At 47.3% G+C, this 16736-nt stretch overlaps 1 protein-coding gene across 5 annotated transcripts in view; it reads left to right on the top strand.

Moving 5' to 3' along the window:
• The first annotated feature begins 5324 nt into the window (after positions 1 to 5324).
• Positions 5325 to 16736, top strand: part of RNF220 (ring finger protein 220) — a 232839-nt gene continuing 221427 nt past the window's right edge. Inside the window, exons 1-2 of one of the 5 annotated variants that reach the window (XM_074876208.1) lie at positions 5325 to 5480; positions 11920 to 12660. In XM_074876208.1, the coding sequence (XP_074732309.1) occupies positions 12036 to 12660 (625 nt within the window). In that variant the 5' untranslated portion in view covers positions 5325 to 5480; positions 11920 to 12035. Of the gene's footprint in view, positions 5529 to 11919; positions 12661 to 16736 lie in introns of all 5 variants that reach the window. The other 4 variants (XM_074876210.1, XM_074876212.1, XM_074876207.1 and 1 more) reach the window with 4 other exon arrangements.

Below are 16736 nucleotides of genomic sequence, written 5' to 3'. Positions count from 1 at the left end.
CGCCTGCACTAGGCTGTGCAGCCTGTTTGGGCCCTGAAAGCAAAGCCAACATGCTCCCTGAGGTGCAGTCACAGCAAACACAAAAAAATAAATAAGAAGAGCAAAGCATTGCTCACCCCGTGCACTTTCTGTGGGCCAAAGCAGGAGCCACTGCTCCAAGATGCTCTTGGACATGGCTCCATCTTCCCCTGGCTTCCAAGGCACAGTTCAATAGCTTTGCCTCAGTTTTACTTGATCCCATTAATGACAAAAATGACAAACACATATGCTTTGCCTTTATAGCTATTTCACGCTTTGACATGATCCCGGGCAAGTTACCTATGCTGTCAGCATGATGGATGGTGCACAGAAGGGGGGTTGGACAGGTGTAACTCTTGTCACAGGGAAATATTTTTCCACACCATTAGCCTGTGGAACTCATAGCAACAGGATATTGCTCAGAGAGGGATTCAAAAAAGCCCTGAAAAAAGAGGGGATGCTTGTACAGAAAACAAGTATCCAGTGCTGTAACAGCAAATGTTAGGAATAAACACTAGGAAAAGATGTTGCATGTTGCATGTGCTTAAATCACACAACTTTGGCTAACAGAGTTTTGGAGAGAACTTTCCTCAGGAGCAGAAAGTCCTAGAATTGCCTCATTTAGGGCTCTGGACATCTTATCCTAAGCATCTGGGTCGGGCCTCAGCTCTGGAAATGGTAATATGGCTGTTCACTTGTGAGCAGTGTTCCTGAAACAGGTGATACAGTTACTTCTCAGGCTCTGCCACCCAGTCTGCAGCCTCCTTTTTGGAGAAGGAATTTTTCAAGGGGAAGGTCATACAGGAAATAGTACCACAAGACAATGGCTTATAAAGAACACCTATCACTCATTTGTGAAATCCTGGGCATGGTCTCCACCTTGCTGTCGAGATTTGGTGATGAGAAGGATTTAAAAGTAAAGTGACATCTTGCAGCATGCCCTGAGAAGCAGAACCAGGAGGTTCTCCTTGCTCTCCTGTGTTACTCAGCAGATTTTGGAAGAGGTCTAGGTGATAGTGATGGTGATGGTGAAAAAGGGACGTGCGTATCTGTCAGCCATAGAAAATTTTTCTAGGCTGAAGGAAATTTTCTCACTACCAGTCCTATGAGTCAACAAGTCATTTAAAGGACTGTTTTCTCATTCTGGGAGGACTAGTCACTGAGTGTAAGCTAGCTCTAAATTTCAAAATTCTGGCAGATAGTATGATTTCAACCCTGCCTCTGCCAGATTCTTCCTCTGCAAGAGAGAGAGGACTGGTAGAGGGCAGTCACAGATGACTCAGAAGATGAAGAGATTCCATATTAACTCTCCTGAGCTATGGGACAATCCTTACCCCAATCACTAGAGTGAAGCCCAGATCAGATGCTCAGACCAGAATACTCCCAAACTCATAGGTCAGTCTTCATCTCAGATGTCCTTGCTAACAGCACCAGAGAGTGAGACATGGCTGACTGCAGAGGCTTCAAGATCCTGTCCTCCTGGAGTGTGGCCACCAGCTTATTGATGCTTAAACCAGGGCCACAGCTCTGATAAAACCAGGCAACCAAAACATTTGGGCAGTGGGGACTACCGTCACTGGCAGCACTTCCCAGCATCTCTCCCAGGAGGGGACGAGTGGCCCTCCTCGCAGGCGGGAGGGCAGGGTGGTGGTGGCACGCTGCTGAGACACACTGGCTGTAGCCAGCAGAGGGCATGGAGATTACACACGCCAGCCACCCACACCTCGCTGGAAGCGACAGCTGTGTTGGAGCCTAATTGCGATAAAAAGTTTAGTCTTATTTAATTAATTCATTATTTTGCCGGTTTCCCCTCCTCGACCCATACTGCAGATGAAAGGATGCAAGGGATGGCCTGGGTCTAGCGGAGGTGGCGGTGCCAGTGACTCCAGGATGTTTTTTCCATACCCGCAGAATTTTGGCACTTTCTCTGAGTGTCACTTTTCAGGGGACCCACAGCATCCCAGTAGGGCAGTTAAATGCAGCGCACTGTGATGGCACCCCAATGTGCTGCTGGTACGTGGGCGATACAGTTTTGCCCCCTGCCTTCTGCAGTTGCTGCTATAATTTATCATATTTCTCACTCTTATTTTATAAGATAGCAGTGAGGGGACATAATGATGAGTGAAGGGTCTCTTGTTTTAAGAATTATATGTTGGTATTGTAAGAATCCAGCAGGTTTATAGTCAGAGGCACTATTCTTGGTGGAATTTACACATACCCTTGACTTTATGTATTATTGGTAATCCTATTGAAATCTGTATGCATAAAGTTAAGTGCATCTAATCAACTCTGTAGGTTGAGGATTGTATATATTAATTTAATTTAGACTTCAGTATTTAGAACAGCATTTGCAATGAGAAGGTACAGCACTGTGATAGCCCATAACAATCTCAAATTTTGTTTTACTATTAAGTGAAAAAAAAAAAAAAGAAATTGAGGTGTCCCCTATTAGTCTTAGAGATGAGCAATACACATGAAGTTAAATCAGATGTTCAAAGTTATTTTAGGGTCCAAATTATCAGTGTAGAATATATTTCGGTGGAAATTTTTCCTATGGGCCTCTGTGCATATCACAGCTCCATAGTGGTGCAGGAGTCCATGTTTATGGATCCATTTTCAGGATCAAAACCCTCATTAGTAATACAGATTAATGGTAATTACAAATATAAATAACTTGAGTGTATCTTCTTGTTTTCCTCTGAAGACATTGCTCACGGAAGCTAGCTAAATGCCAGACTTGTTCCCTGAATCCAAACTGTATTAAGTTCTTGTGTAACGGTGCAGTAACATAAAGTTAAATAAAGCTGCATAATTTTTTTTCAAGCCTCAAAACACGGAGCTTGATTCTCAGCTAGCATAAATTGGACACCGGTGCAGGATTCAGATCTCTTTTTCCATACTAAGGAACTGAAAAGGTAAAAATAAATAAATAAATTGCTTTTTGACTGAGAACAAAAGAAAGAAGTTTAAATCTGAGGGATCATATTTCATGATTTAAGTACTGAAAACACAGCTTTATAATAAGAGCACTTTTTTAACCAGAATTGTGTAATTGTGACTGTGAAGCTGGAGCAGAATTGGGCTGTGCCAGTTCACAGGCTGAATGTTTTCCCCAAGATCCCTGGGAGATAAGGGCTGGTTTTTAATGTGGCTTCCTGAAGTGTGTCAAAACTCTGATGTTATTTAAAATCTGGCTCATCTATACAGACCTACAGAATATTTATCGAAGTCCTCAGCTGGTTGGTCCTGCCTGTGTCGAGCATGCTGCAGGATGAGTGCCTTGGAAATGCGTGTGGTGCCAATTAATTCAGCATCCCCACACAAACCAGCAGGACTCATGTGTTGGGGCACGTCTGTATGTGCAGCCTGGGGGGGCAGCTATTTCCAAGGAGGTGTTAGAAATGCCCAACCCCCAAAAAACATAACTTTGGTTAATCAAGGGGTAACTGCAAGATGTTATTAATGATCAGAATATATGCAAAATAATGTCTGCTCACAATTGTGAGACATTTTTACCTGGAATATCTAAATGCCAGTTTTTACACCAAGCAGAAAAGGACCTCAGGAATCTGAGCCCATGTTTACCGTCGTGCTACAGCTGATCCATGGAAGAAGGCAGCGCTTGCTGCCTGCCCTGCCAGCCTCCTCGTTCCTGCACAGGGTGCGCAGGAAAGCAGCAGTGGAGCAGATGCCTTGAAGAGGAAGCATGCTCTTTTTGTTGAGTATCATCAGCCTCTGTATGGCTGAGCAGCAGGTCAGCGCACGGAACAGACCTACTGATGGTTATGGAAAGAAAGTACATGAAGCTCCTTCACCCAGGTGCTTTCAAAATAAAATGCCACGTCATCTTATTTTGAAATTTAAGTGCGAAAATGAGAAAGCCTTTTTTTTTTTTTTTTGGCTACATTTACTACTGTTTCCAAAGATTTTACCATTCACAAGGCATGCAAGCAATCTGACTGCATAAGATCTGTCTCTGAAATGTTGTAGAAAGGATGGCTGAGCTTCAGCCCAGCGGAGAAGCAAACTGTTATGGTCTGCGCAGTGCACTCAGTTGAGGCCTGGGGCCATGTTTTTTAGTTTTTTACTGTGCCTGTGGACACTTTTACAGGGGTTGGCGCATTCAGAGATCCCACAGAGTACCAAGGAGTAACAGGCAAAACCGTATATCTTAGTGATGAGTCACTGCTTACACAGAAGTTGTTGGATGACATAAGCACATAATCCCTCTTACTCTCACACACACACACATAGATATAGCCCAAGTGGTTGATGATGCTGATGGAGAGGGCTTATTTTTTTGATGTATGTTGTATAGCACGGTCATATTTTGAGAATGCCAGTACAGAGTTAGATAAGAGCCAAAAAATGCTGCCCATACTCTATTTTTAAGAACCACCTGAAATTATTTAGCAGTTGGAGAAAAACACAAAACAGTTCCCCCCGGGTGAACTAAATAAGTCTCTCGGATCAATCGCTGGTGTACTTCACCAGAAAAATGAGAAGTGTTTCATCTAAGCCCCCATCTAAAACTGCCTCTTCCATTTCCTACACCTGACAGTTTTTGCTCAGGACAATCCTGGGGCTGGAGTCGCCTGCGGCCGAGGTGGAGCGTGTGTGCAGGAGGGTTCGTGCAGAGCTGCGACGTGCATCCAGGAAACATTAAAATAGCAACGTGCGTGCCGTGCGTGCCTGCTGCAGTTGGAATAACACTGGGAGTGTGAAGTCCCTAATTTGCTCTCTGGCTCTGCTGTCCAAGGCGAATTTGGGGATGTTGTTAGATCTGCCCATCCCTGGGCACCCCTGAGTGCCAGGATACGCAGCAGGGTGCATGGGGAAGGCTGCGTGCCCATGAGGGGTACCGGCTTCCCCAGGGCTGGAGGGGTACGGGACTGCCCCGGGGGGGATGCTGCTGCCCGGGGGACCCTGTGGGGTCCCACTGCAATTTCGGAAGGAGCAGAACGGTGGAAAATATGACCAGTGCCAGGAAGTAACGGCGGGTGGGCGACGCCGGTGCGGAGGGGCTGGGGGAGAAGCGGCGCCCCTGGGAGGGGAGCAGCCCCCCGACGCCCCATTTGGGCAACTCCGGGGGCTGTGCCTGGCTGCCGGCCGGCGGGTGGGCGCCCGGTCCTGGACTGCATTTCCCATACTGCCCGAGTGCCCTAATGTATGCAGTGCTCAGCCCGGCTCCGTGTGCGAGTGTGTGTGTGAGAGTGTGTGTGTGCGTGTGCGTGTGTGTGTGTGTGTGTGTGTGTGTGCAGCCGGGAGTCCCTCGGAGAGTGGAGGCTCATTCACTGATGAGAGCCGGCACTGAGAGGCAGCACTGCTCCTTCCCTCGCACCCCCGGCGCCTCCCGCTCTGCTACATGCGAGCCGCGGGCGCGCAGCGGGGCCAGCACGCCCGGGACTCCCCCGCTCCCCGCACGCCGCCAGCTCCGCGCAGCGCCCGCCGGCAGCCGCACCGTGAGTACCGGCCACCGGGGCCGCCCGGCCACACGCAAACTTTGCAGGGCAAGTTTCTCCCCCCACCCCCTCACCCCCCGCTCCTTCCTCCTACCTCCACCCCAACCCCCCGCGCCCTTTCCCCCTTCGCCCTTCTCCCTCCCCAGCTCCGGGGAAGCCGGGCGGCTCGGCGGCGGCGGACAGCCGGGAGGGCCGGGTGGGTGGGGATCGGCATGGTAATGCCGAGGGGAAAGGCAGATAAAGGGGACCCCCCCCCCGCCTCCCCGCACCCTCGGCGAGCCCCGAACTGCTCGGATCCTCCCCCCCGCCGGTGCCTTTCCGGGGGGGACCGGTAGCCACCGGGGGATCAGGTGCCGGGGACCGCCGCGGCAGCCCGGCTGGGGACGGCGCACGGCGGGGGGGGCCCGGCCGGACCCAGAGGCCGGCACAGATCGCTCACTCCGAAATAGATATTATTTTTTTAACTCTTTTTTTTTTTTTTTTTCCCCCCCTTTATTTTTTTGGTGGGGCAAGCCAGGGAGTTATTTCCTCGCTTCCCGCCGGGCGCCCAGGACCTCGCTCTCTCCACGGTCGCTCTGGGCAGCGACAATTTCAGTTCCCAGCGGCTGCAAAACAAAAACTTTTTTCAAAGGAAATAAGCAGATCCACGCACCCACCCACCCAAGGGTTTTGATGTTTGGGTTTTTTTTTTTTTTTTCAAATACACAAACTAAGGCTTTTATTTTGCAATAAAAGTATCTGCAAAAAATCCCGCCAGGGTTTCTGTGCGCTCAAGAAACACTGAACAGCCAGTAATTTTATTTACTCCGAAGCTTTCATTTTTGCAATCGTGCAGTCCCCGTGTGAACTTTAGTTTTAAGCCGTACCAAAAATGCGCGATCCCCGCTTGAAGACCGAATTATTTTTTTTAAAACGCACGTTGTTAAGTCGCCACTTAGCTTAATTTTGGACGAGGCTGAAGTTTGTCCAACATCCTCGCCCCTCCTCGGGTCCTTCATCCCTAAACGATTGCCGCCCTTGCCCCCGACTGCTTTCAGGTAGGAACTAAACGCCTGGATCTCACATGCGGTGTTGTTCTGGTTTTATTATTGCAGATAAAACAAAGGTAGAGAGGCGGTTTAAATTGTCAGCGTTATTCAACGAATGAGCTAAAATTACTCCACATGTGAATTGTGTAGCTTGGAAAGCCAGAAGAGGTGAAAGGAATTATCCCTGTTTTCGCTTTAGGTCCTTTAGAAAACTTTCTGGATCATCCAGCGATGCGATCGAGAAATCGCAGAATTTTCTTTCTTTTAACCAACAACCCCAGCTCTAGACCAGGGAAGTCTGTAAATAGGTTGGAAGCATGGAAAATAATTCTTCACCTTCAGATCTAAATACATAAAAACCATCTGGTTGACCACAATGAAATCATTAGGAACTGTCTACTTAAAGAGTTGTATTGAATGCTTATCCTTCCACACAGGAAATGTGTATGGTAAGTGATTGTTGCAATAAATCCAAACAACTCCGGTCATCCTCGCGTCTGATGATCTTTGTGACTTGGGGTTCAAGGAGGAGGAAGAAGTGGGGGGGAAAAGGCGACTTAACGGGCTGTACGGACCGGACCGGCGGAGCCCCCTCCCGCCGCCTCCCCGGGAGCGGCCAATTCCCGGGAAGGCAGGAGAGGAGCCGCCCCGGCTGCGTCCCGACTGCCGCTTCCCGGCGGGACCGTGCGGGGCCATACCGGGCCGTACCGGGCCGTACCGGGCCGTGCCCGCAGCCCCGGCCCCCCGGGCAGCCAAACACCTGTTTAATTTGCCGGCGGGGAGAGCGGAGCGACGGGGCTTGGCGGCGTCGGTAGGCTCCAGCCCGGGGCTCGCCCGCTTCTTATTTTATTTTATTTGGGTTTATTTAACAGCCCCCCTCCGGGGCGGGGGAGAAAAAATAGCGGGAGGGAAAGGGGGCGGCCGGCGGGTGCCAGCCCGGTTGGCTTCCCGCGCCGAGGCGAGCGCTGCGGAGGGGGCCGGAGCCGGTGCCCGGGACCGGGGGCCGGTTGCCCGGGGCCGGGGCGCGCCCGCTGCCCGGCGGAGCGGGGCTTCCCCCGGCGCGACGCCGCCCGCGATTTTCGTTCGGATTTCGCCAAGTTGGGAGCGGGGCCGGGGGGCGCGGGCCGGGGGCCAAGCGGCCCGCAAAACCCTTGGTAGGTTGTGGGGGTTTTTTCTTCTTTCCCTCTTTTTTCTTTTTTTTTTTTTCTTTTGCCAAACCCCCGGCGCTTCCTCCCTCCTGCAGCCCTCCGCCGCGGGGAGCACCCTCTCCGCCCGGGGGCTTCCCCCCCCTCCCCCCTCCTTTTTTTCTTAAAAATATTTTTGGGGGGGGGAGGGGGGGAGGAAGAAGTTTGCAGCAAAACAAAAGCGAGCGCGCAGTGCGGGGCGAGGGGGCAGAGGCCGGGCTGCCCTGCCCGGCGGAGCCGCCCGGGACCGGGGCCGGGGCCGGGACCGGGACCGGGACCAGCCGCTCCGGCCGTCCCAGCCGCCGGGTCCTCCGCTCCCCGCTCTCCTATTTATTTTTTTTTTTTCTTTTCCCTCAAACCGGTTTTCACAGCAGCTGCCCGGGTGTGCGGCTGCAGTTGGCATATTTCACGCGTTGGAAAAAAATTAACTGTTTTTCCTTTGTATCTTAATCCAGTGATGAGAGCTCTCCTTTGTTGGCTTTCGAGCTTGCATTTGTTTTATTTATTATAAGGAAATCCAGTTTGGTTCAAATATATAATCCATTTGAGCACTTAAATCCCCAAACAGCTGGCATTATTTTGTTTTATAATCTTTGGCTTTTCTGCACAGAGCATATTTCTAAATTCCTACTTGACATTTATGGGGAAAAAACTTTTTAATGTAAATGGATATACTGATTTTTTTTTCCGGGGTCTTTCCTAATTTACATGCATCATCAATTTTCCTGGATTTCCTATTGTTTTAATCTTTTTTTTTTGTTTTCCCCATAGCTTGTTAATTAATTTTTTTTCCTCAAGAAAACTTTGTTTCTGGAGGGAGAAAAATGTTAATTTGCCCCATTATTTTAATCTCTAGCATTTGGAAATGGTTGAGAGACCACAAAAATGCAACCTGTTGTAGAAACCAGAGTGGTGTGTTTTATTTATTTTAATCGATAGCAGAGAGGTGATTTAGCCATAGGAACTCTGAGTAACATTTTAGTAAAAGGCTTGCAGATCTGGTGGCTGCGTATGGGGTGTGCATGTGCTTGCATATGTGCATGTTTCTTTGCAGGCTGATTAGCAAGTGGGTTTTACGCTTATAACCAGTGGTCACTGCTGCTTTCTCCACTTGCTGGGTGTTTGTGATGTCTGCTAAATCCAGCGCTGTCATGGCTTCTCCTACTTTTATCAGACTTTCCTCTTAACTAATTCAGCACAGTGCTACAACCTTTGTAAGCAGAGGAACCAAAACTGAGCCAGAGATAACTGATTACAACTTGTTCCTTGGTGAGAGATTTTTTTTTTTATGGTTCAGAGCTAAAGGCTGTTGATTCAATTTGTCTTGGTTGTGGCATGTTTAGCCTTGTTATTAGTAACATACACGATTACACAGGTAATTTGTGTACACCTTAAACAGGGTAGCTCTAAAATCCAATAACTATGCATATAGGTAGCCATGAACAAAATAATAATAAAAAAATTAGATTTTATTTTCAGTCTGTCCGCCTAACCTTCATACTTAGTAGACAGTTTATGTAGCTTCCTAGATTGATCTCCGCTCCCCCTCCCTCTACTCCTTGTTTAGTTAATTCAACAAAGACTTTTTGCAATCTGTTTGGAGTTTGTCTGATGCCGTGGAAAAGTAGCTGCTGATTTATTTGGTTGCTTTTCGATTTCTGTCTCTAGCCCGTCTTTTCTCCTCCTTTCAGCGGGGATGTCAGCTGTTATTACTTCCTATTGATCCCTTTGCAAAGTGAGAAGTGAACTAAAATTAATGTCAATTCCACTGCTCGGATCAATAGCTGGAGTTATTTTAATCTGGATTTGCGCGAGGTGCTAAATTAAAAAAAATCAGCATAGAGGCAGAAAAGTAGCAGTTCCTCACTCCACCTGTGCCCACTGCCTTCCCGGCACCCAAATGTTCCCTCCAGCTGATTACCCTGCAATCCATATTTTTTTAATTAAGAAGGTCAGTTAGTTTTCTTATTTTTGGGTTCTGTATTTAAACCTATGACATTTTGACATTGGGAGTGTATTAACGATAGATTTTCATAATGACTGGTCCGCCGCAGTCTAATCTGTCCGTGTTGCTGGGGGTGGGGAGGTGCTAAGCAAGAAGGGAGCGAGAGAGAACGAAAAAGGAAGTGGGAGCTGAAAAAAAATTAAATTTGGCTGGCTGAGATATTGTAATGTGTTGATTTATTCCTGGTGTAATGAAGTTTGCAAACGAATAAACGGCCGTAGTGATTCACAGTATCCTACAGGAGTGTCAAGTGTTGCGGCCAGATTACTAATTTATGAAATACATTTAACGTAATGGGATGAAAGCACAAGTAAAAATAGAAAAGGAGACAGAGGTGGTTGCTTTTTTTTTTCCCTGGAAATCCGTGTTTTCCCATGGTTGCTCAGTTTCACTTCCATGTTAATGATTGTTTATTTCTGGGAACGGTGGCTTATTTGCATGCATCTCTTTAGATATCTAATCGTGTGTGCGTATATATATATTTACACAGTTGCATAAGCCCCCAGCAACTCCACATTTGCCAGCGGCTGCAGTTTCCTGACCTCCAGTTTTCGCTCAGCCTCGCGTGAAGCAGCAGGGCGAGTGTACCCAGGACTGCAGCGCTGACCAGGATGCCCTTGGCATCCCTCGCTCTCCCTCTCCCCCTCGCTCTCCATGGCAAGAACTCGACAGGAAAGTTATTTAAAATTTGGAAGAGAGCAAATCCGTTAATGCGAGATACATAATCTGGTAATTTAGCAATGATGTCTGTAAGGACGGGTGCCAAATGAGGAAGCAGAGAGATGATGTCCACTCATCTTCACAATTAATAACAGTCAGTGGAGTGGCTGGGTACAGGATGGGAGAGAGGAAATGTTATCACTGAACTGCATTAAAGCCACAGACTGGATTTCATACACTTTGTTAACCTAGGCTCCCTCATTCATGGAGTACAAAAGGCACTCCATTAGGGAGACACTCTTTCACTAAGTTTTATTTGAGATGTTTGACCCTCTGGATTTAAGAGGCACAATTTGTAACAGCTTTTTATTATTATATGATTTTTCTGGCCCTTTGAGCTCCAGCGGCTAGTATATTGTTTCAAAGTTATAGTCCTTGTATTTTAAGCTGGGCTGTGGGGCCTGAATGGCAGGCAGCGGAAGCTTAAAAGAAAAGACACGAGATTGATTGGGGGAGAAAATAACAACACAAAAAGACAGAGCGAACTGGGGGAGATACAGAAAGGAGCATTTTCCCTTCTTTCACCCTGGGAGGGGGTTGTGGCTGGCTGGGTGGCTGCAGCCAACCTAGGAGGCTCAGCAAGATGCAAGGCAGAAATTTTGTTAACATTTTCCTCTAAATGTTAATGGCACATTCAGGGCAGTTTACAAATCTACTTAAGAGTGAGTGCATTAGGAACTAAAATTACTGATCCATTCTCTCTTGTCCCCGACCCGAAAGGCAGACGCTTGCAGAGATCAGATGGCAGAAGCACCCATTATGATTTTAAATATTGTCAGAGACGCCAGGCATTTTACGGGGGAAGTCTCTTCTCCTTTGGCTAACAGGGACTGTGTGTGCACGCGTGGGTGTTTGTGTATTACACACACGCACCCATACACAGTCACATTCCTACATTCCAGTGTGGGGGGGGTGTGTGTATATATATATATGATGGTATCAAGTACTGTGTGTGCAAGTACTTACCTATCCATATCTACTGTGAGAGCAAGAGAAAATACATCTCTGTTATATATGTCTTAGGCATCATGTACAGTATAACCATGTATGCTGGTTTATTTGGGTAACTATGTACAATAGATATTTTTACGTTGGTGTCATGCACACCCCCCCAAGCAAATAGCGATGTGTGTATGTGTGGGCTTTCTCAAGTTTATTGCAATTATATGTACATGCCCCTTGCCATATAAAATTCCAATTATAATTTGGAGTTACTATCTTAATTTTAGACCGAACCTTGTTTATTAGTGGGTTATTAAATCTACATGTTATTATGCTTGGTTTCATTCATCTGCACTGAATGATACCCTTTAACCTGGAGGGCCAGAGCTGATTCCACTAGTGTGTGAAGTTGTCTATTGATTTTCTTGAATGAGAACAGTGGCGGGTCTCTGGCTGGTGGGTTGTAACACGTGTGGCCACCCTGCTGCTGGAGTGTCCCAGAGAGATGAGTGCAGAAACCTAACCAGTTGTGTTTTCTTTTCTTTTCTGTTTCCTTGCAGCGTTCAGAGGGTGATGATGCTCCAGTAATTTTCCCCGCTCCATTCCCAGGCATCGCTTTGCCTTCCTTCCAGGGAAGATCATTCTGCTTGTGATCCTGCTGAGGAAAGAAACTCCGATGGACTTACACCGGGCAGCATTCAAGATGGAGAACTCACCCTATCTCCCCAACCCGCTGGCCTCCCCAGCACTGATGGTTCTCGCCTCCACCGCTGAAGCCAGCCGTGATGCTTCCATTCCCTGCCAGCAGCCGAGGCCTTTTGGGGTCCCAGTGTCAGCAGATAAGGACGTGCATATTCCCTTTACCAATGGCTCATATACTTTTGCCTCCATGTATCATCGGCAAGGTGGGGTGCCAGGAGCGTTTGCAAACCGTGACTTTCCTCCATCCTTGCTTCATCTCCATCCCCAGTTTGCACCCCCCAACCTGGACTGCACCCCGATCAGTATGTTGAACCACAGCGGCGTTGGGGCTTTCCGCCCCTTTGCATCTACTGAAGACCGGGAGAGCTACCAGTCAGCCTTTACTCCGGCCAAGCGCCTGAAAAACTGCCATGACACTGACTCGCCCCATCTGCGCTTCTCGGATGCTGATGGGAAGGAGTACGAGTTTGGCACGCAGCTTCCCTCCAGCTCCCCCGGCTCCCTCAAAGTTGATGATACGGGGAAGAAGATCTTTGCTGTTTCTGGCCTCATTTCTGACCGGGAGACCTCATCCAGTCCTGAAGACCGAAGTGACAGATGTAAGTACCTCTGTTGACTTGTTGGTTCTTCTTCAGTTGCGCCTCGTTGAGATACTCAACAGGTGATTGTCCCGCAGTGCTGTGGTTCTTGCTGAAGGCAGAGGAAAACCAGCCTTTCCTGGCTGCCAAGCTCAGCCACGCAGTATTGCCTTGTCTCTTCTAAATAGACATTGACAGATTTCAAGGTGAGGTGCTCTTGAAGGAAACTTGTCTTCCAGCACACAGCTGGAGAGACAGTGTTGACCAAGCAGAAAGCTGTCCGTGCCCCAGTGCGAGGCTGTGGATGCTGGTACATATATGTGTGTAAGCAGGGTTGCAGCTGGAGTGTGTAGCCAGAAACTTTCCCAGAGTTTGCAGCAAATATGTATCCCCTGTTTCTTCAGGTATTTCTTTCTGAGCTTTTCTTCACACACACTGTTCTTATAGCAAATGTATCACCTTCAGGATTCATGCCTCTGGTTAGGACAAAAGTACCTTTTCCTCTGACTAACTTAAGAATATTTCTGGTCACTGAGCTCCCTCTTTGAGACATAAACCCGAATCTGTTCTTACAATTCAATAAGCTGTCGCACTAGGTGATTTCTCTGAGTGTTTCCCCTCTTTGGTGCCTGTTGAAAGGTGATGTGCCCTTTCACAGCTCGGTGGTTGGACTGAAGGAAACCATTCCACACGCTCATGACTGTAACTCCCTGCTCCCCCATCACCTTGTCCCTTGTGGTGTTGCCAACACAGAGGGGCAGAGCTGTCCTCCGGGAAGGGCAGGCTTCCAGCTCTGCTGAGCTGAGATGTGATCCATGATAGGGAGTGGTCTGGGGGCAGCAGAGCGTGGTACTCCAAAGAAGAGTGGTAACTTATGATTAGAGTTTTCCTGTAAACCCAGACGTATAGACCAAGGAGCGAGTGGTTTGCTTTTCACATGAGCTCCTTTGTTCTGTTGAATTTTCTTCCTAGAAAACAATTTTATTATTGTTGTTTTTATTATTATTACTATTTTTTTTTTCAACAAAAACCTGCTGCTCCGCTCCTTCCTCTCCCTATCAGACGTGATTTTTCTTCTCCCCTTTATGATGCCGAGGAGAGTAATAGAGACATTGTGGCTCTTTCTCCCCTGTCGGCGCTGCTTCCTCAGGCTGTCTCCTTGAATTAGGCACTGTGCTAACTTACCAGTGCTAAAAGGCATCTGCCTAAACCCAGCGTACCTTTTCAATAAAAGTCATCATAAAATCAACCTGCCTTGTAAATCCATCGCTCTTTGGTTTTGAAATATGCTGCAAGTGTCTTTTATGTCGGCGTTTGCGAGGGTAGGACGATTCCCACTGAAGGCAGAAGCTGTGTATTCCGTGCACTACAAATGTGATTTCTTATCTATCTCCCCCCTCTCCTTCTGATCCACCCCTGAGCATGCTACTTTTTGTGCCGTAAGCTCCCATCATTGTTCAGCATCTCCTCTCCCTTCTTTTAGGTCTGTAGGGGAAGCGGCTGTAGGTGGGATGTGTATGTGTGTAAGCTGGTAATATAATTATCCTGGGGGGGAGGCAGGTGAGATGGCAAGGCTTAGAGACATCTTTGTCAATGCTCTTTCCCTTATCAATATAATGTGGCTGTGGAAATGAAGCTTGCTCGAAAGAATACTCCGGGAGATAGCGGCGGAGGAGCGGGTCCGCTAGATAAATGAATTTAGAGCGCATCAGCTGCTATGGATCTTGCTAGCAAAATCCTGTCAGATACTCCATTTGAAGAAGTAAATCTCTTAAATGAATTAGACCACATGGAGCGCAGCTGCGGACAGACAGACGCATCTATATCCACCACCGTGCCTTGCCTTTGCCAACAGCGTGTGCCGAATGTGGGTCCTCTCCTTTCTGGGCACAGACGGGGCTTTGCACAGGCGTGTGTGAGAGGCAGGCATGGTGACACCCGGCTCCAGGCGCTGCTGCCAGCGCTGCGGCAGGGGACTTGCCGGCGAAAGGAAGCAGAATAAAAACTTTGTAGCCAGCTTGGAAAACTTGGGCAGAAGTGGAAGGTGTTTTGCTTTGTTGTTTTTCTTACCCATATTGTTAAATTTCTTTAAGATGCTTTGCTGCGTGGTAGAGCCAAGCAAATGCAACATCCCTGATACTTCATCGACATTAAAATTCTTCTGTAACTACAGCGTACAGCGGACACTAAATATGTCTGTTGGCTCTGTATCATATTCCCATCACATATAGATACTGCACCATGGAAACTTCGCTCCATTAACACAGCGAGTTTATTTGGTGTGTGCATACGCACGTATGGGTGTGTTTGCTGGAGGCCGAGAGAGCGAGCGGCGGAGCTTTTTAGAGGATCCTAATGATCTTTGATGTTGACCATTAGGAAAGAAAAACTTCCGCAGTGAGAAATTCGAGAGATCACAGTTTGCAGATATAATCGTGATCCTATTTTGCATTGACATTTGCATATATATATTCGAAGTTTCTATATAAATGCATACTTGGGGGGGGTTGTTCTCTCTTATTATTGGCCCCTGAGAAGTTTTGTGGATTCTTTGTGTAATTGTTACATATAACCCTTTGTAAAAATTGCCTACTTGTGCTCCTGATGGAGAATCTGTTGCAGGTAGGTGGCTGTAGATTCTAGGCAAAAATATATTAAGGCTTTTCTACAACAACGAGCAAAAATGGTAAAATTTTCTTGGATCAGCAAGACCTTTACGTGTCTAACGGGTGCTTTTCAGATTTGCAGAGCTCAATCCTTTAGTTGTATTTTCCAGATTCCTGAAAGTGTTTGTGTTGCATGGACGGTGAATTACTATGATTGCACTGCATATACTTCTGTACCACTGCACAAGAACCTTTTTTGAATAGCTCATTAAAATGTTTATTTTATCCCTAGTTTAAATGGTGATTTTCTAAGAAACACTCTTTTTCTTTTTTTTTTTTTTTAAAAAAAGGGGAATTCAATGCACTGAGGTTTAATTTTCTTGAAAAATAGGTTTACACTTGAGATACTTTGCAGCAAAATGAGAATCCAAAGTCAGTCATTTTCATCTCAAGGAGTGTTCGGAATTTTCTCTATTTAGTCCTCTGCATCATGGGAGTAGTCTCATCCTCTTTTTTCACCAGTGTAGGAAATTCACAGAATTCAGTAAAATTATTTGGGATATGTGCTGATGTAACCCAGATTAGCACCTGGCCCTATAAGATACATATTTGTGCAGTAGAGATTGCTCAGTCTTTCTGGTGAACCTTTCCTTACTTTTAAAGTAGGGTGTTGCTTGCCAGCGATGCCCATGCCCGTGCATCCCACGAAGGGAGAGCATCTCCTCTGGGGTGCATCTGGGTGGGATTGTGCTCCCTGTTACTCAATAAATCGGGCTGAGATGTCTGCGTTTGGTTAAGTTGTCTCTTGCTGTAAAATGCAGGTACTCGGAACATCCGGAGAGATGTAGCGTACAGGGAGCACGTAGAAAAGCGAAACCTTTCCAGGGAGAAGCAGATGTAATGTGTACGGGATGGGCCTGTTCTCTTAGGCACTTACTGAGAAAAATAATGCCGTTTGTTAAGAGTTTAGGGGCTTCTTGTAAAGCATGTGTTAAAGACACTGGGAGACATATTTTATGGGTTTCCTTTAATAAGCGTACAATAGTTGAGATTCCTAGAAGGAGTGGAAATAAATGGCATGTTCCTTTCTGCAAAAGAGATCTATAACCCTGTTTTAAAATAGAAAAAAAGAAGATGATCCCTGGTTTTATTTTTTGTTTCTAATAAAATCTGTCAGTGGCCTTCTGTACCAGTCACCATGGCATCACCTTCCCACAAAGTGACAGGCGGAGGTCCATGCCAAAGCTGGGATCTCTTGGCAAAGAGCTGGACCTTGTCAGAGTGGACACCTCTGCCGTCCCTGCAAGGCTGCCTGTGTCCCCAGCCTCCCTGGGACCACAGAAGACCGTTTCCTGTTGCTGCTTGGTCTTCATCATGTGTTGTCTGTGACTTCTTGTGGAGCAGAGCCTGATGTGTCAAGGTGACCTTCTGCATTCTGGCCACTGGGTCTCCTAGCCTCAGTTTCCTGGCTACTGCTGGTGGGTCTTGCCC

This window comes from Strix uralensis, chromosome 8 (assembly GCF_047716275.1).
Source record: "Strix uralensis isolate ZFMK-TIS-50842 chromosome 8, bStrUra1, whole genome shotgun sequence".
NCBI classification, from domain to species: domain Eukaryota; kingdom Metazoa; phylum Chordata; class Aves; order Strigiformes; family Strigidae; genus Strix; species Strix uralensis.
Note: the sequence above shows the minus strand (reverse complement) of the source record. Positions and strands in the feature narration are given on the sequence as shown.